The following is a 20,516-nucleotide window of genomic DNA, read 5'->3' on the forward strand; positions in this document are numbered from 1 at the left end:
ATTGTATGTTCCAGCGTCAATTCAAACAGATAGACATTAAACTCTCAAACTACAGCTTATTAGGACCAAAAAGGCAGGCCTTGACAAATTAATTATTTTTCTTCTGAAATTTATCTCAAGGTGTATCGATAAGATTAACGGCTACCACTGCGAGTGCAACGATGGATTTGATGGTATCCACTGCGAAAATAACATAGATGATTGCGCGTCTAATCCTTGTTCGAACAACGGTACTTGCCATGATGGTATCAACGAATTCGCATGCGCGTGCCAACCAGGTTTCACAGGAAATACGTGCAGTTGGGATATCGACCATTGCGCCTCGATGCCATGCTTAAACAATGCATCTTGCCTTGAAGGCCCAGCCTCTTACTCTTGTCAATGTCCAGATGGGTTTAGTGGAGACCAATGTCAGTACAACATTGATGACTGCCAAAACGCCACTTGCTTGAATGGAGGGACGTGTATTGACGGTGCTGATGAATACGCATGCGTCTGTCTAGGGGGGTTTACTGGGCTTAAGTGTGAAATAAATATTGATGAATGTGCACAAATCCCGTGCTTAAACGGAGGGACTTGTACTGATCTGATAAATGACTTTCAGTGTATTTGTAAGCGAGGCTATACAGGGCGCACTTGCAGAGTTGATATTAATGAATGCTCAAGCTCTCCCTGTCACAACCATGGAACATGTATAGATAAAATCAATAGCTATTCTTGCACCTGCACTGATGGGTTCAGCGGACCAGATTGCAGTGTAAACAATAACGATTGTTTGGTGCATGCATGCGCAAATGGAGCCACATGTAGGGACGGAATAAATACCTACACCTGCGATTGTCGTCCTGGTTATTTAGGAACATACTGTGAAAATGAAGTAGACGAGTGTGAAGCTTCTCCATGTTTATATGGTGGGACCTGTTACGATAAGGTAATTTTTGCTTTATTCTAAAGCCTCAGTGAACAGGAGCGACAGGAACGTGTTAATTTCGAAACTAAAATGTTATTATGTTGTTATCATCATTATCATCACTATTATCGTCATCATTATCATCATAATAGTTATCAAAATCATCTTAATCATGCCGGATCTCACTAATTTTAAACGTCTGTTTATAACCCTATTGGTCATCTACAGAAACAAACGTCTTTGAAGCGAAATTCATTTTGGATTGATTTGTTTGCTTTTATTTTGGCAGTGGCTAGTGTCCTGGGATTACAAATAGCACTCGTTAGTTCCTTACCTAACCTGTAAAGCGACTAAAAATCTCAGTCCTCAGACCTTATTACCTTAAATTTTCTGTTATTTCATCTGCGTAGGTTAATGCGTTTCACTGTGATTGTAAGTCCGGGTTTACTGGCCGGCGATGCGAGAGAAACATTGACGATTGCGAATCACATCCCTGTCTAAACAACGGAACATGCACCGATCTTGTGGCAGATTACAGCTGCTCGTGTTCAAATGGATTTACCGGCCGTGGCTGTGAGCACCGTATTGATTATTGCAGCGACGCGAAATGTTCACAAAACGGTGTCTGTGTCAACTTACAGACAGGCTATAGCTGCCGCTGTAACGATGGTTATTTCGGAAAATACTGCGAGTTTGAAATAGACGAGTGCTTAGCCAAACCCTGCTTCAATAATGCAACTTGTCGTGATGGAGTTTACAACTTTACCTGTTCCTGCACCGCTGGATTTACGGGGAGGAAATGTGAGTCGAACATAGACGACTGTCTAGACAACGCCTGTCTGAACAATGCTACCTGCATTGACCACAACCTTGGATACTCCTGTTTGTGCACCGAGGGCTACAATGGAACTTATTGTCAAAATGATATAAACGAGTGTGAATCCAATCCGTGTCGTAATGGTGGTACTTGTGTGGATGAGATATATGGGTACAAGTGCAGGTGCTTGACAGAGTTTACCGGAGAAAACTGCGAAGACAAAAAGGATCCTTGCTTATCATTTGTATCATCCCCCTGCGAAAATGGAGGAACTTGTCAAGGTGACATCTCCACGGGAAACACCACCTGTTTATGTAAATCAGGTTATACCGGAGAAACATGTGAAACAAACATTGACGAGTGTGCCTCAGAACCATGTATACCTAATTCCTATTGTATTGATTTGGTAAACGGTTACGAGTGCAAGTGTTATCCATCTTACACTGGCGATCACTGTGATATCTGTAAGTGGTTTTATGCTAATGTACTAATAACACAGTCGATAAGTAGGATCATTCTAAGAAATGGTAATATTACTGTGATAATGTAAGTAGTAGTATTCTAATAAACTAGTAACAGAACCCATTGACAGGATCATTTTGAAAAGTGGTAAAAGTGTCAATCTGATTGCCTTCCCGAGGTTTCAGATCGATAACGCATCCTCTCAAGTCGATACGTTGTCCTTCAAAGAATAACATCACAAAATATATTGCTGTAGAGAGTTAACTTTTCACTCATGTTAGTTAAAGGGCCCAAATAATCTTGCTCAGATATTTAAAATTTCTCTGTATTTTTTTTTTCTGAATGTGGGACTTATATTTCTGAAATAGCGCTTAGCCTTCCTGTATAAAGTATTTTAAGGAAGAATAACAAACAAGCAAGAAAAAGCCGGGTCAAAAGAGAAAAAAATTGATATCCGACAACAACGGTACCTCAGCAGCACTATAACTCAAGTGTTAACACAATTTTTTTGCTTTGCAGTTCTCGGCAGCAACTTTGATCTTATATTTAAGCACCTTACGACAAAAGACATGGTTGTTCTATCGAATGTGGACGACATTCCGGAAATGGATTCCTTTACCGTTGCCTTTTTCGTCCGAGCGGACTCTGCGTATAATTCAGGAACACTGTTCACCTATAGCGTGCCTGGTGAACCAAAAGACGTAATAATACTCTCTTTTACGGAATCGAAAGTTCAGTTTACGATTAAAGACGAGGTCGTGAGCGTTAACTTTCCTTTAGCAGATGATCTCTGGCATTTCGTGGGAGTCGTTTGGAATGGAATTACTGGATATGTGTCCGTGTACATCGATGGACCTGAAGTCAAAAAGGCGACAAATGTGCTTAAAGGTAATATTCTAGCTGGAGATGGATGGATCGTACTTGGAAAACGTTATCTTGCGGGAGGGAAAAATCCTGGTTTGTCGACAGCTTTCGTGGGAACATTGCATCAAGTGAATCTTTGGAATGTAGCCGCGAATCCAGACCACATGTGGAATGCAGCTCATAACTGCACTTGGCCCATTGCTGGAAGTGTCCGAGCGTGGACAAACTTTCTACAAGGAATCAAAGGGAAGGTGGAAAAGCGTTTTATGACCCAATGCCAAGGTACTATCACTTTGTCTACGAACAGTTAAATGATACCTTGCCATATTAGGTAAAGACCCGCTTGGAAAATTCAAGTGAGTCGAAGTTATAACCGTCAACTTAACCTGATTGGAGAGATAGAATGTCCTCACATCCACATCAGTTCAATTTGATACGCAAAAAGTTTTCAGCTGAAGCAGTTTTTCCAGCAGTTAAGGAAGCTAGTGACAAAGGATGGCAAATAGGCAATCCTTGTAATTATATCTTGAAGTTGTCCAAAATAAGGTAACCCTGAATGTGTTTAAGATTTACTTTTAATGTTGCATCATCAAGGTTCATTCGCAACAATTCATTCACCATATGTCTGTCCACAGCATCAAGTTTCAGAAAACCTAAATAAAAGAGATTTAAGTCTGCTTTCCATTCATTGCCTAGAAATATATTGTTTCTTTGAGGAAATGTTTTAAAAGTCCATCTCCACTCATTACATGCAAACTACTTCCACTTTACAGCTTTGCCTATGTGCACGACTAACTGCTCCCATTTCCTCGACTGTGAGTCTCGTCATGGCTACTACTACTGCAACTGTCAACCCGGTTTCTCAGGACCTCACTGTAACATGAACATAGACGAGTGCAGCTCAAGTCCATGCGTTAATGGAAAGTGTGTGGATGGTGTTAACCGGTATGATTGTATTTGTAACAAAGGTTATTGGGGAACCAACTGTGACAAAGAGGTCAAGAGGGAATCCAAAGGAGGTAACAAGTGTTGAATTTTTTTAAAAGTAAAGCATTCAAAATCAGAATCTCTACTCTATAGGTCACTTGCAGTTACTAAATTTGTCTCTAGTTTCAAAGAATCCGGCAAGGAAGTAGTTACATTGTTACTCAAGCGTCTCTAAGCTATATTGAAAAGTCCTTTGAGAGAAAAAATACAGCTTTGAGATCTGCACCTGTATATTAAGCGTTCCCGGTCACAAGATATAAAATTGCACGTTCAAATGATATATTGGAGAATATCTCATCTTTTCTAGCGTTTTTAATCTGCCAATACCAAGGTCATTCAATGTATAACCATATCATAATATTTGATGGTAAATCTAGTGCATTAAGCATTTTTTTTTTTTTTACGTCCATGTTGAGGGCGGACTGGATGCATGTTTTCAAAAAGATTATCAATCCGCATACGGTATAAGTAAGAGAAATTATTGTAAGTTTGATGGAAATTGCTGTCAGTGCTTTCGAAGTCGGTAATTCGAGTCCTATTTCCTGCCTTTTAAACTTGTAGTTTTTTTACAGAAGAAATATTATGTCCTCTCTTGAACGGATATCAGGTAATTAAATAGGTAGGCACTATCTGAACAGTAGAAAGTCACTCACGTGGAAAGATTGCATCTAGACATAGATCTTTTCCTAACAAAGACCAATCTGTGTGATAAATAGAGAAAGATGGTAAATTTTAAGCTCGGTGAAGAAATGAGAAAATGATGTGATCAACATGTCACGAGGACGTGACAAAGAAAAAATCTGAGTCTCCGAAAGGAATTGAACTTAGCTGGCCCAGCTCACTACGAGTCCTTCGTAGCTCAGTGGTTAGAGCATCCGACCGGTGTATGGAAGGTCATTGGTTCAATTCCTGTCGGGGACTCAGACGTTTTCTTTGTCCTGTGTTTGTGACAAGTTGATCACATCATTTCCCAAAGACCAATCTGCAAAACTATTGTTTTCAACCACAGAATGCCTAGACCTGCCTGTACCTCTTAATGGAAGGATGTCTTGCCAAATGTTTTCTGGCAAAAAAGTTTGCACTTTGACGTGCAACGATGGCTACTCTTACAATACGGAAACAACTCCCACATATGATTGCGGTCCCGATACTGAGTGGAGGTGGAATGGCCTGGAAGGTTTTAATGTCCCCGCTTGCTCAAGTATGTCTTTCTTTTTTTATATCCAATTTTTTTCTTTTCCCGTTGATGGGCGTTTTTGTTGCTTTCTTCGTACGTTAAAAACGCCAGAAATGTTTTTCACTCACCCCGTGTCAGACTCGAAAAGTCTAAGAGAAGAATAACTTAACATTAGCCTCGGGCTCTTGTGAATTCGTCAGACACATGCAGGTACTAGTTGTTATATGGGGGACAACTCAAATTGCAAAGGATCACGCTATCAATGGGCAGCGCGAATTCTCATGGCTTGAAAGTTCTTATTCAAAAAAAGAAGCATTTACCCACTTTTGCTGCCGTACTCATTTGTCAGTACATCTTGCTTTTTTTCACCTCTTTAACAGATGTTTAGCATGCAGAAGGTCGCTCTTTGAATCATGACAGTCATCCCATTGATAGACAGTATTTTGTCAACTTCACTGACTTATCATCTTTTCCTTCATAGCGTTGCAAAAATGAATTTATGACGGCCCCTGACAAAATCCAATTTGAGCCTCTAACACTTTTAGGTTAAGGAAAATACTCTCTTCCTTTTCAGGTAAGGCAGCCCCTAAGGAGATAGAACATCATTTCGGAATATCAGTGGATGAAATGAGTCCCTGCGAAGGCAGCCAAAGTTACAATGGCTTTCGCTCCGCTTTTGAGCGGGAAGTCAGTGAGACTCTTCAGACGATCCGCGGATGTCCTTCTCTCAATACCTGTATACTGAAGGAGGTCACAGTCCCCGGATGTGGTTGGACGGCTAATCAGAGGAAGAGACGAGCAGTCACGAATTCAAAGGATGTGCTTTTTTCGTTATCAGTCAAAGGTTATGACTCAGATTCAACAAAGGACGATGTTGAAGAAAAAAGTGAAGCTATTCTGTTTCAGATGCAGTACGCGGTCTCGACAGGACAGTTCGTTATAGCTTTGGATGGAATCAACAGCACGGCTAACAGATCCTCGTTTGAACACGTCTCATCCGATGTTATTTGTAACCCAGGGTTTGTGAAAAGAAGCGACCGTATGGGATGTGGTAAGTACGGGTAATTATCAATAGCTTGCCTTTATGGAAACCGCCCTTCCTTGACTCCTTTGCTTGTTTGAAGTTCTGGATGTAGAGCAGCAATCTCCGACTAACAACTTCTAGAGTTATAAAGTTAATCACCTGGTGTTAGGTGCATTTTGCGAATGTTTATGCCTTCCGCTTTCTCTTAAAATGGTAAGCAACGTGATACTTATGACGGAATATTTTTAGGCTCAGCCAAAATGCGCCTCTAAACAAGCAGCTGATAAAAAGAAAGGGTACCGACAAGTTTAAATTATATTTTTAAAAAAACCTGGGAATCGTGTAAGACAGGACACTTATAACATATATTGTACATTGTACTCACTATCCTTCTTTTCATTGGCTAACAGCCTACAGTAAACCCTGGAAATCAGCACCGTCTCGATACACATTATTCTGATCACTAACGGGTGGTGAATGGTAATTGCACACAGTCAAAAAAAACATGGCTGTTCGGTTTGCTTCCTCACTGCAAAGGAAATAAAAAATTATACATTATTTGAATTGAAGACAACGACCACGATATTACAGAAATATATACCAAAACTGCTAAGGAACTCTTTCGCGATGTAAACATTCTTTAACTGCCACTGTACATTTTTTTTGGTGGAAATTTAAAAAAAAAATGACTAAGTGCCAAGATGATGTTTATTATGGTGATAAAATTCCACTGCACGTTCTTGTATTGGAACTCACAGAAGAACAAGTGTCGTAATTAAAAAAGTATTTTCGCAAACGGGGAACCACTTTTTTGACTCGTAAAATAATGGCGAAAATTTTGCTACCATGAATAGATTTTTGTCTCTCGCAACAAAAAAAGACTTTTACAGCCATCAGTGTTCACGATGTTACATGCAATTTTTAATAAACAATTTGTTAATGTCGATCCGTGCCAATAAATTTCAAGGCGATACATATTTGTAAAAAGGAGAGATTAATTTATGTACGGGTGTTTACCGTGACCTTAAGACCATGTTTATGGAATCACCTTAAACCACATAAATTAGTTACTGTAGTTTTTTTTTCTCCATAATGAGAACATACAAACATGCAGAAACATTAACTTTTAAAAAACAGGAATGAAAGGCAAATGGCAGTTAGACTAACACCTTGCCCTGATAATTAGAAGTAACTCTCCACTTAACCAATATAGTGGATACTAAAGTGAAAAGAAATTCACTGATTTTTCACGGAACTGAAAAATACGAAGCGATATTTATTGATCGCTGACCATGATTGCTAACGTATACTACGCAGTGACTGAGGAACATTTAGTTACAGTTAACTGAGTCTATGTTTATCTTTACCAGTTGCATGCCCTGAGGGAACATTCTACCAAGTGAAGATTTTAAAATGCATTCCGTGTCCTCAAGGATCGTACCAAGACGACGAGGGTAGGCTTTTCTGCAAACGTTGCGGCGAAGGAAAAACCACTCGTGGACTGGGAAGCAGGGAAAAAGAAGACTGTGTCATCAACAGCGGTAACAAAACGTTATGCATACTCTTGCTTGTTTAGATGAGTCAGGTCAATCCCCTTCGTAATTTCTACGAGAGTGAGGTTATGTCAATAAAATTTGCGTGACTTTACGTAAAAGTTAGGTCACAAGCCGCCATGGCAACAATCTTAGGGCCGGAGTACATGAGCCAGGCTGGCTAGGTTTGCCAGGATGGCTGACTTTGTCACGATCGCATAACGCTAAATAAACAACCCAACTAGCTCAATTAGCTAAGCTAGCTGGCGTAATACCTGCTTAAAAGATATCTCCGCAAAGAGTACTAGCAAGGCAGACCGGGGCAGCCCTGCTTAAGTAGTTGGCCCATATGTGCCCCACCTTGGATTCCTGTCATGTTAGAAGAGTGCTAAGGTGATGACAAAACTTATCGCGATGTCAAAATGATCTTAATTTGCAAATATTTCTGAAAGAAAGTAAAAGTTTTTATTGATTTTAGAATCTCTTGCCACATATTTAAACTTAAAATTGTGAATTGTAAATAATATTTTCTTTTTTTTAATGTGCTTATTATCATTAATATTATTTTATTATTATTTCTTATAATGCATTTAATGTATATATATATATATTTCTATATTATTTTCATGTAGCGTCAGCTCGAAGATATTAGGTTGTTAGCTACTCTAAAATTCGAGTATAAATAAAGTTTTATGTTATGTTATGTTATATTTCTAACTACTTATTGCATATCTCATAGTCAGGTGTGCTAACTGAATGTTTTGGTACGTAATAACTTACTGTATTGGTACTACTATTTATGCATGACTTTTTGTCAGTTTACTAATTATCTGCGACTGATTCCTTCCCTAGGTTCATAAGGAAACACTGACCTATGAATCAATCAGAGCAACCTATTAATCAATGAATTATTCGAACGAAACTGACGAAGTTAAACGGAATTTGTATTAGCAGTGACATTTTAAAGGGCTGTAAACTTGTCTTAGTATAGAGAAAAGGCCCAAACTTTGCAATTTAAACTTACAATGTGTTATGCCAAGCTTTCATGATTTAACTGGACAGAAATTAAATAAAATGTCACTTTAGGTTACTTCTTTATTTGTAGTCACTGACCACATTTCACCACGTCGTAACTATCCATCTATCGGCCGTGAAACCATGTATTATTACGTTATGGTACAGATTATGCATTAGTCAGAGCTCTCCTTATATTGCGTTAAGTTGTTCAAGGAAACATATGCTTTATTAGTAAATCCCACTGGACAACTTTGAAAATCTACACAATTTATTTGTTTATTTTCGTTTTTGTTTCTTTATTTTTTCTTTTTGCAATTAAAAGAAAAGAAAAAAACATCATCATTATTGAAATTTTGCAAAGCTGAGGATGTTAAAGTTGTTTCTTCTCCCGACTCCAGGTAACAACAAGTTCCCTAGAGAAGCCAAGGTACGCCCTCTGTTTGTTCTCTTCTAATCTTCATCTTACAGCACCTTAAGGCGCATTTATTTTTTTCAAATTCATCACTGCCATTGCTAACACTGGCACTACAAACAGAATCATCTTTTACACTCCACACTTTTATGGCACTTTCAACAATTTAAACATGCAATAACACTCACCCCAGTCCACCCTCTTATATCCCAAGCACTGACCTACACTACAGTGTGTAAACAAGGCCTACTTCATACTACAACAAACTTCCTCAGGATCCTCAGCTCTAAAAATAGTTTCTTTTTCTGCCTTTTCAGGCTTAAAATTGCTGCACAGACTAAGATTTATCGTTTTATCTTACCTGTAACAAGGTCGGATCGAATTCAAGCCTTTAGAGTTTGATCCTCTTCAAACGCGCTTTCAATAAGGCACCTTATACCGCTTAAGCAGTTAAATGATCCAGGCATTCAAGAACAAACCTCCAAACTGAATAAGGAAGCCAAAGTTTCCAGTGTTCTTGCAGATTATCATTATTTTAACACAGACGCTAACAACGGGCGCCATCTTGATTTTTTTTTTGGGCCCCAGATTACTCTCTGTCGAATGTGCTGAAAGTACGTCATGTATGGGCGCATAAAGTAAAGGTCCGGATAAGCAAGTCCCCCTGGCTGTGCCTCGGATGCAGTTTGATTTTGTCTTTTACAGTTTATTAGTTAATTTATCTTTAAAACTTTGATGTGCTACGATGACGGATGTGTTCCAATTTCTATTGTCAAATGACCCTGCTCCAGGAGTACCCGATTGCCATACGCAGTTTTAGGGCCGGCGGGGTGGGGTGGGAAGGGGCAGGGGAATGGTTAGTGGAATACCAAAATACCCGAAATAAACCTTCCCATATACCAAAAATTATACTAAAACTCGTGTAAAATACCAAAATTAAGAAAACCACGGTGGCCGATCCTGAGTTCCCTCCCTTCACTTTTTAAGACATAAATTCCTAATAATACCGCGCTGAAACTTGCCAGGTTTATTCGTATTTTCTCCTTTCCCGCACAACTTCCTCACCATTAGGAGAGGTTTAGTGAGAGACGACAGGGAAGGCTCTCGGGCTGAGCGGCGGCAGCACTATGCTTGGGGAAATTTTAGTTATATATAAATCGGAAATAACACCTTAGGTGTGAAAATTGACACCTCGCATATCAATTTTCTGAAAGCTCAGGTCTCGCTTGATAGGCCTGTGTAATTTTTATTTTGCAAAATTCTTAATCATTTGAGAAATAAATTTTTCAAAAGGAAGGGTTTATAGCAGATCTAATACCTTAATAAACTTCATTATTATTTATTATCATGTTTCTTGTAGAATTAATCTTCTCCTCATTTTTCTATCTAATCTCCAAGCAGGCGAGAGCTGAATGCAGCTGTAAGCGCGTTTAGTGTCATGATGGCTTGATTCCAGGCGGCACATTTCACGGCTGCACTTTCAACTTTACCGTCAATCTTCCAGACAGCAGTTCCCAGCAAAACATTTAAGGATTAAACTGGACTTTTTCTTTGAATATCGTGTCAGATCCAAAAAAAACATGTAATTAGTGAAAATCATCGAACTTTTGAAGTCGTTCGTTTCAGCAGCCCTGAGTTAATGGCTTGGACTTGTTTGATGAATTACAGTCAAACCTACCGTAAGCGACCATCCAAAATGCAAAGACTGAGTGGTCGCTTACGGGAGGTAGTCGTAACAGGGGGCTTCTTCACTAGTTTCAAAAGTAAGAACTAGGCGAAATTATAGCCAAAAACATAGCAAGAACACAACTCGAAGGGCGACATCGGCTATATATTTGGAGAATATTTACGGAGCGAGCTGAACAACCTTAAACGTGCACTATCGAAGGTGAACTTAACATCAATGGAGGTAAGCATGTTTTAGCTTTGTTTTTAAACTAGGAATTATTTTGAATGAATAATAAAACAATTATTGAATTCGGCTTTCGTATCATAATAAGAGTTATGGAGATCTCGGAGGGTGTTATCCGCCTCGGCCCACGACCTCGACGGATGGCACCCTCCTCGATCTCCATAATTCTTCATAAGATACTCAGCCTCATTCATTAATTGTTAAATAACCAATAGTTGGTCGTTCTCCCTTTTCGATCAATTGGCGCTTGGAGGAAAATATTACCGCATAGCCTAAATTTCCATATGAGGCCTGAAGTTCATATTAAGCATTGTCATATTATTTTTTTAAAGTTATTTGTCCTCATTAAACAAATCACTCCTACATGATTGCTATTTCACTGTCCAATTTCCCACTCATCCGAAGAACGCGACTGCAGCAACATTAATCAATGAATGTGTTACTGTTAATTTATATCGATAGTAATCCACGCAGTACCCTGGGTACCAGAGATTTTTTCTCGCGTGTGACGAGGAGCTTCGTCGGCCGCAGGCCGACACGTCTTCGGCCCGAAGACGAAACCGACACCGGAAACCGCGCATGAAAAGTCTCTGGCACCCAGGGTATCCACGCAGTCGCTTTGCAAATAAAATGTGACTATTATTTCTCATCATTCCACAATTCGATCAAGGTTTCAAAGTTAGTAGCGCAAAAAAGTCCACACAAGGCTTTTCAGAGCAATTTTATTTCACTTAAGACATATTTAAGCGACATTCTTCTGTTCTCTTTTGCCATTCTAATAAACACTCTTTTCACTCATTTATTTACCTTCGGTGATTTTGATTTTTTACTAGTTAAGGGCTCATCGAAACGTAATTGCGTAATTACGAAATTGCGACTCAGTGAAAACCATTCTACCTCTGCGCCAATTTATTTCCTTTTTATTCAACTGGTTCAAATTTGAACCAGGGGTACTCGTTATCAGAAGGCCATGGAGGACTCTCCCCAATACACCAATGCAGCTCATTTATAATTCTTGGACAGGTACATCGAAACGGTTGTGGAACCCAACGCTCAAACGCGGTTCCCACATATCCCCCCCACGCCCTGAAAGCCAAACAGATGTCTTGCCCTTGCCATCCCTCGCGATCAAAATTGTCATTTTTCGCTTTAAGTTTGAAAAATGTGTGCAACTTGTTCTCGCCTGGTATCTGATGGCTCAAGTATTCGAAAGTGAACTTCTTGTTGTTGTAGCTTGAGCTACAGGGCAGGACCTTATAGCCATAGTCGTCGAATGATGCTCCACGAGTCTCCTCCGGTTCGATTAGGAAAAGGCATTTGCTTTCGTCATTCCTTGGCCGCAGTGTGTTATCAGCTTTGAGTTTCCATTGTTGGTTTTGCGGGTTACTTGAACAAGATCGTGCTTCAGGCTCTGCCTCCCCAGATGAGGTCTCGTAAGTTAGACACCTGTTTTGAAGGAATGGAATGGGAGGGTAAGACAAAAGGTAACTTATATGATGAAGAAGAAGAAGACAGACCGTTTATTGAAACTCACGTCACAATCATTGCAGCCTATAAGGCTGAATTACAGAGTACAATACAAGCTGCATTTAAGCTATATTATATAGAAGTACTATAACTAGTAATAGATAAATTCACTAATTACAATAAATACTGAATAAGTAAGTAAAATATAATCTTTGCTACGCCAATATGAAATTAAAATTTTAATGTAATAAACTCCTGCGAGCGCTGGGTTCTACACTTCTACCGGTCTCATTACAAGAATCTTCCAAAATTACTCCTAGATCTTAGATTATAATTAGGAACTATCGGTTCTTTTCTAGGTATAGTAAAAGAAAAGTTAATGGATGTTCCAGGCATTTTAACTTTTCTATGTAGTCGGTACATATGGCGACAACCAAGGCCTGTTCAGTTGACAGCGATGCATAGGATATATAATACTCATGACTCTTTTCTGCACACCTTCTAATGGTTGGGCCAATACACATGTTAATATTCTGCAAAGCAGGCACTGCGTGTTCTAACAGAGTTCGAATAATTGATTTATATATACCATGCTTGTTTAATACTTCCATTATTAGACATGTTCTTAATTAATTTCAAATGCAGTCATTTATTTCGCATGTTTTTGTTTTTTACCATTTTACCTGTTTTTTTCAGTTTTTTTTTTCATCTTGTAATAAAAATCCTCTTTTTTTTCAATTTTAATCGCTTTTTAGTCCGCCAATGGAAACTAAATGTTTTATGCATTAAATTACAATTTTGTTAAGCATCTTTCCAAATTCACCGTCTAGTGGTAAGCATAATGAAGGACATAACCGTTTGTCTCTTTCGTATCTAGATTTTTATGTTTTCTGATATTCTTTATGAAAATACATCTTTTGCAAGAAATCCCTTGTGTAACTATTAATTCTCTCATTTATCTTTAAACATTGATTTTGAAACCTTTTATGTTTTATTTTCATCGAATATCATATCACTTGTGTTGTAATCTTCTTTTGCGATTATTGTCTCCATCATTTTCTTTTCAGTAACATTTTTACTTCATTAAATAGTTTTTGATATAATCAGTTGCTTTTTTAAAGCCAAAATCACCCCAAACAATTATCAAAAAACTGGAAAAAAGTGGCCCAGTACATCGTACTAAAATCTGGGTAGGATACTCACCAAATACAGAGTATGATCCCATTCAAACCAAGAAGTAATTAAAATAAAGCAAACAAGGACATTTTAAAAAAACGCTGTATATCCTAACAAACCTGTCGTAAGTCTTTCCGCTTGATCTGTTTCGATGTGAATGTGACCAGCGAATTCTCCCAAAAATAGGTATACCTAGGAAAGTGATAACAACGATTTAGAGGCTAAGTTTAAACAAACTGTCACAAAAAACAAACAAACAATAGAGTGTTTTCACACACGTGATGAGACGGCCGTGTTGGTATACAAAATAATAGCAAAATATCGAACACGTTTTGCATAATAATAGAGTCAAGTTCTCAAAAGACCCTTTCGCTGTTGTTCTCTAGACCAACATGGTCGCCGTTACGTCAGGCGAAAACACTCCATAGAGTGACGTCAGGGCGGCCATGTTCATGTCCCTAAACAAAGGAACGGCAGCCATGTGGGTGTCCTGAACTAATCCTCCGGGAATTGAACTGTATTCTTATGCATACGTTTTCTTTTGGTTTGGTTGAAAAACATGCTCATTGATCACGTGAGTGAAAACTCTATAAAAGTATAGGTGAAGTAGCGTATATATGGGACACAGATCAACAGTAATCATGAGAGTGAATATGCTGCATCACTGTAATTTTCCGTTTAAACCCTTTTGCAATCCTCAATAATCGTCCTTCTATTTCTGGGATTTGTTACTCGAAATTCCGTTACTACTTCCAAAATAAGTAGGAACAAAGTCATCAAAATCGCGACAACACTTTTCTAAAACAAAGATAACTTTTCTGATTGAGTACTAGAGAATATATAAAAGAGACGTAGTTGAACTGCCGACAGAAGCATGTAAAGATTAAAGTTCGTCGCTGTTATGAACGCTTCTTAAGCAGTAACCTAAGGAGAGCCGAGAAAAAATCCAGGCTTGAACGGGAATCGAACCATGACCCTTGCGATACCGCGGCCGGTGCAGTGCTATGCTAATTGAGTTATCAAGCCAACTGGGAGCTGGTCGGTCCTTTTGTGAGTTCGTAATGAACCCGTAGATGATCACAGAGGTCATGGGTTCGAATTCTGTTCAAGCCTAGATTTTTTCAGGATTTCCTTTCGTTATACTGGGGTCCGTTTCTCGAAAGCCCCGGAAACTTTTCGGAAAAATAGCAAACCTCGAACCTTACGATTACAGAGCTGTTTTATTCACATATTCTTAATATGAAGAGAGGTTCCCTTCATACAAGAAGTTTCAGGCGTATACACTTCTCCGTTTTTAGGTACAGATGAACTAAAAATGGCTTTACAGGCCCGAAAAGTTTCCGGGGCTTTCGAGAAACTGGCCCCAGCTTAGGTAACGATCACAACTACGATGAACTTTAATTTTAATATTTTCTGATTGAGATTGATGGCTGACGAATGCATATTGTATCATTAAATAATTTTTAGACATTTTTTGACTAAGCTCTGTGATAGAATTTTCCGCGCAACTTAGTGATAGAAATAGGTTTAATTATTGAGACAAATTTCGTGGTTTGATCGCGCCTTATTTAGCCTCCTCTGTGCCTGAATTAAGCTATTAAGGAACGATATAATTGGCTTAACTTTACTGCTTCAGATACTCATAGAAGCCTTTATCAGAATAAGAAAATATTTCTTTTTTCCGTATTCCAAGGAGACATTTTTCAAAACCCACCAACCTTGATGATCAACCATTCTCGACATGGCCCTGGCAATGGCAGGGTCTTCACATGCCTTAGTCTGTTCCATCCGAGTGTTAATTCTTCTTACTTCTGTGTTATTCCGCGCCGTGTTGTCCTTGTACTTTTTCATAACAAAATTTTTTCGCACGGCATACCCATTGGCCTCTAAAAGGCGAACCCTAGATATAAATTCCAGCAGGTTTTCCACGCTGCCCTCAGCTGTAGATTGCTGTCCGTGTTTCCAGGCATAAGCTTCGTACAAACTTGTTTGGGTCAGCAAAGGTTTTCCGCAAACTTGCAAACGTAGACTGCCTAGAGCGTCCTCAAGAGAGTCGTCTCTGGCCTCAATCTGACAACCAAAGATAATAAATGAATAAATACCTACGTTCTCTAACACGCAAATTTGATAATTGATTCCAAGATCCTCAGGCTTAAATGGTTTTGGCAGAATTGCTGCTGAAAGAAAAGATACTTGTATAAAAAAGCATCATTGCTTCAAAGAGTGAACAATTACGATTGACATAAAATGGGTGTGGCCTTTTCTTTTTTTATTTAATGTATAGTGTTAGTTTCGTTGATGTATGTTTGTCAATTTGTAGATTTTGGATAAATGAATAACAACATCAACAATGGGCTTGGTATTTCGTATAGGCTATCTATCTATGCCGCACACAAAGAGCTAAATATTTCATCTTTTCAACTGAATCAAACTATGCAAAACGTTGGTGGGATGGCCACGTAATGATCCTTGTCTTACAGAGCACCCTAATAAAAGCTGGATATCTACTACTTTTGATGCCAGCCTAATGGCTACTGTCTGGATGAATCCACAAACTTGTCTAAAAGCCGAAGGTAACCAGTGGGACACTGGTGTGTCCGGGAGAGTCAAGCCATCGCCACGTTGCCGAAAAGCTATAGTTGTCTTAGCTGAAACATCACCTGGGGGGTTCGAAGCCTGAGTTATTGTTGCCGGAGCTATGAAGTCAGAGAATACAACTGGAATGCTTTTCTTATTATGTAAAAGTTTATGGGCAAATACTGCTGAATTTCGGGATATTATCAAAGTTTAGGATTCCAAGTAAGTTGGAATCAGTCAGTGGGCATAGAAAATGTTACGTATGCATTTATTTTGCTGCACACGGAGCTCACTCACTCTGGGGTTATACGTACTACCCCAGCTAAGAATGCCATAATTTAGGTATGGAAGGATTAAAGTGTAATGCAATTTTTTCATCTTTTTATTAATCTAGATAATACCTTAGTCTGTTTATTATCCCAATGTTGTATCTGGAGACCCCAGTTGTTTAATTAAATGTTCGTCGATGAATAATGATATAAACGTTTACGTTGACTTGGTTATCGGGAGATTTTACAACCATATAGTTGTCTTTGCTTTTTTTCCAACAACAACGATCGATTAAAATGTTCTATTATAATCTACCCTGTTACGTATATTTAACAACACATTATTTAAGAACATTGAAGTCTTTAAAAATCCAACGGCGAGTTAGGATTCCACCTTTTATATTGTCTCGTCATCTGCAAGCACTAAGTATAGGATATGATACCCAAATCGGTTTTTGCCTGACATCAGATTGAATTTCAGATTTGTTTCTCAGTGTGTGGCATAAAGATGGCTGCAGCTAATGGAGCGATTGAGCGTATGAGAGTAATCGATCGAATATAACACGAAACGTTAATTCAAAAAAAAAAAATTGTAAATTGTAAGGAGTTCATAAGAACTCGTTGAAACGTGTCCGTGCGTTCCAGATCGAATTGGAATTTGAAAGTGTTGGTTTTTAAGGAGAGGGGAAAACCGGGTACCCGGAGAAAAACCTCTCGGAGCAAGGGAGAGAACCAACAACAAACTCAACCCACATATGGCGTCGACGCCAGGATTCGAACCCGGGCCACATTGGTGGGAGGCGAGCGCTCATGCGGCATGTATTGAGCCCCGAACAGGTAATAGTCAAGATAGGTGTTTATGTGAATGTTTGCAGGTTCAGCAGAAAAGAGAATGGTTTTGAGAAAGCCGGCCAAAGTGAATAACAGATGTTTCTATTGACCATTGAGAGACACCAACCTGGAGCCCCAACACTAAACTCTAAAGTTTGGCGTGGTACATTTCATCATAAACTCCGGTATGGGATATCGCGCATCTCTGACACTCTTGTTTATGTATTGCTTACTCGTCTACCATATCTTAATTCCTTAATTTTTTTTCAAAAACTCATTAATAACTCAGGATGGAAAAACAAACGAAATTAATGTTTAATGAGTGTCCTTATATCTGATAAAGACGCGGCTAAATTTTACGTCCGATTTTCTAGACCAAAATAACCCAGACTCTAGAAAATTAGTGTAAGAATGGATAGATGTACGGTAAAGCTTTTGAAGCCGTTCAATAAATTCGCAATTCGTGTTTTATCAAGTCCTAAAGCACTCCGCTGCGCCTCGTGTTTTAAACTTGATAAAACACTCCTGCTCATTTATTGAATATTACTCATTGAATGGTAAGCGATTTTTATACCTTGCGTTACCCCCAGTAATCCAATAGGAGATTTATATGCGAATTATGGGAAATATAGAGGGCTTGGATGTATATGTTAGACGAAATAGGGGTTTTCCTCTGAATAGTCAGAATAAGAAACAAACTCACACTCTCGAACCAGCTGTTTTCGCTTGCAGCCATTTCGTCGCTATTTCTCTCTCCCGCAGGTCGTTCTTTGTAACGCTTCACCTCTTCTAAGTATTCCTTTTGATAACCATCAATAAGCTGTAAAATCCTTACGTCTCCGGCCACAATATTCAACACATCTGTGTATTCACCTCCAGCAAGAAGGCTTTTGAACCCGTCTATGGAAAAGTTCAGCAAATGATATAACAAATTGACTACATTGAGTATATATAGTCATCAGTGAAATATCTTTCTGTGGTTACAGTATTAAAAACGACAGTGTAGTTAGGTGGTCGCCCTTTAAAACGTTTAGTGGTACTTAACAGGTCAAGAAACAATCATCTTACAGTAAACCTAGCTGCATGTTATGTCTACCCATTAGAGGGAAAATGGCGAAACTTAACCATCATCAATTACCGACCCGAAACGATGCTAGAATAAAACGTTTTTATATATCCTTCTACCAATATCCCACCTACCGAAAGGGAGGTTCGGTCCGTAAAGTAAACTGCGACCGACAACAAAATTCAGGCATTGTATACCAAAAATAAAATGATAAATGCTTCATTTACTCCAATTTTTCTCTAAGAGAAGCGAATCCGTTATACATTGTAAACATAAACATTCTGCGTTCAATCTTACTCTCCACGTCAGTCGCTAAACCATCCAACCTTGTCTTCAACTCATTGATCTCTTCGACATTAATTTTACTTTCACTTTGTGTTCCTCCTGATCCCATAAAGCGGTCGATGTTGTCAAACCAGCTTACTACGTTGTTGACCCTCCCCATAAAGTCGGCAAGATTGTTAAAAAGAGTGAAGGCTGCCATGATTCCGCCAATAAAACGCTTTTGTCCGACCTGGAAAAAAAGAGAAAATGAATGAAAACAAGGTAAAAAAGAAAGTTCATAAGAAAGGGGCAAGCAAGAGCGAGGGAGAGAGAAAGAAAGAAAAAAAGAAAGCCACACTGAACAGAAGACGGCGGACGGGCAATTTTCGGTCTTTATTTCTTAACTTAATCCTTTCTCTCCCAAGACAGATTCTCATGCTCGCTTCAGAATAATTCTTATTCCGGCCCAAGTTGTAAGGCGAAAGGGGTTTATTACAATTTTTAGCTACTCGAATCTTATTTTTTATTGAAAAGGGAGCTCCAACAAATCGAGTTTTATCGCCATAAAACATATGTTTACGTCATTCCTGGATTCTTCTGTTGGTTCTTAAAATTATAAGAAATCGCCCAAGAAACTGCCTAACCTAATCCCATTAATTGGTAAGCTAATTTCCAGAACTGATTTTCTCGATTCCTTTTCCCTAATCCCGTTTACCTATCTAAAGTTCTGAATAAGTAAAACGGAGGTTTATTCAGAGAAGGCGGAGGTTAAAAAAAGTAGCCGCACTCCAAGATTTGACCTTTTTCAGAGAATACTCTTTTTGTGAGAGTTCTCTCTAGACCCTGGCAGAGAAATTAAAGTGAGACGATTGTAAGGAGTTAAATAATTGTTAGTTACTTCAATAAGGATAGCAATTGACTGCAGTACTAATATTTTTCCTTTAGCGGTGTTAATGTTACACATTGTTAAGCATTTCCGTGGATTTGCAAATTGTTTACATTATTACAGAAGGTAAATTTATAGAATATAGAAGTAATTGTTTGGTAAAAGTGTCAATATAGTTATTTTTGGAATGAAGTTAGCCTTGATCTGGAGGTGTAATAGTGTTGATGAAGCGTACTATACAAAAGACCCATCTGTTACCTTTTCCTGATGAATGGTCAAATTAACTAGTCCGGCTTCTTGCAACCTTTTTTTCAAATTTTCACGGCTTTTTTCATGGCGTCCATGGCTTGGATGTGATTCAGAACGTAAAATAACTAGAGCCACCAGCAACACGGGCAAACACAGCGTCTTCATTGTCGAACGCGAATCTTCAACTGAATGCTGGCTATCACTCTGCAATCAAGTTTTCAACTCCAAATCGTGTCAATTTTTTTTACACTCTCCCAATTAATTTGTAATATTTGACCTTAACACCAGCTTTTTGTCTGGTACCGGCTATGTTTATTGTGTCTTCCACGCTTGCTTGCTTGGGACTGGTGGGATACCAATGTACCTGATATTTTCCCCATGAGGTAATTACAATGTACCTTAAAATTGTAAAAGGTGTGATTGTAAATTGGAAACCGTCCAGTGGAAGAAGCCAAGAAAATGAAATGTTATAAAAGACTAATTTTTGAACAATTTGTCCAAGTCTCAGGTCTTTGTGGCTTAGAGTTTCTGAGTTATTCGCCGAAATGTTTCACGCGCCTTTGTGGACCTTTGCATGGAGACGCCATATTGGTGCACCGTTTTGGCGCACCAATAAG

The 20,516-nt window shown here is 38.8% G+C and overlaps 2 protein-coding genes across 2 annotated transcripts in view; one reads left to right on the plus strand and one right to left on the minus strand.

The window, feature by feature from the left end:
* Positions 1–8,863, plus strand: part of LOC140923549 (uncharacterized) — a 33,623-nt gene extending 24,760 nt beyond the window's left edge. The window contains exons 27-34 of the mRNA XM_073373623.1: positions 121–931; positions 1,321–2,191; positions 2,709–3,335; positions 3,827–4,072; positions 5,050–5,241; positions 5,792–6,268; positions 7,612–7,782; positions 8,626–8,863. Of these exons, the coding sequence (XP_073229724.1) occupies positions 121–931; positions 1,321–2,191; positions 2,709–3,335; positions 3,827–4,072; positions 5,050–5,241; positions 5,792–6,268; positions 7,612–7,782; positions 8,626–8,633 (3,403 nt within the window). The 3' untranslated portion in view covers positions 8,634–8,863. The remainder of the gene's footprint in view (positions 1–120; positions 932–1,320; positions 2,192–2,708; positions 3,336–3,826; positions 4,073–5,049; positions 5,242–5,791; positions 6,269–7,611; positions 7,783–8,625) is intronic.
* A 3,171-nt stretch (positions 8,864–12,034) lies between these two features.
* On the minus strand, positions 12,035–20,098 carry LOC140923551 (uncharacterized). The gene is made up of 6 exons (XM_073373624.1): positions 19,909–20,098; positions 18,798–19,014; positions 18,138–18,334; positions 15,476–15,827; positions 13,877–13,949; positions 12,035–12,560 (listed from the first exon to the last, which is right to left on the minus strand). Exons 1-6 carry the CDS (start codon positions 20,062–20,064, stop codon positions 12,035–12,037), a joined length of 1,521 nt encoding a protein of 506 aa, XP_073229725.1. The 5' UTR covers positions 20,065–20,098.
* Between the last annotated feature and the right edge of the window lie 418 nt (positions 20,099–20,516).

The sequence above is a fragment of the Porites lutea genome, chromosome 13, assembly GCF_958299795.1.
Source record: "Porites lutea chromosome 13, jaPorLute2.1, whole genome shotgun sequence".
Taxonomy (NCBI): domain Eukaryota; kingdom Metazoa; phylum Cnidaria; class Anthozoa; order Scleractinia; family Poritidae; genus Porites; species Porites lutea.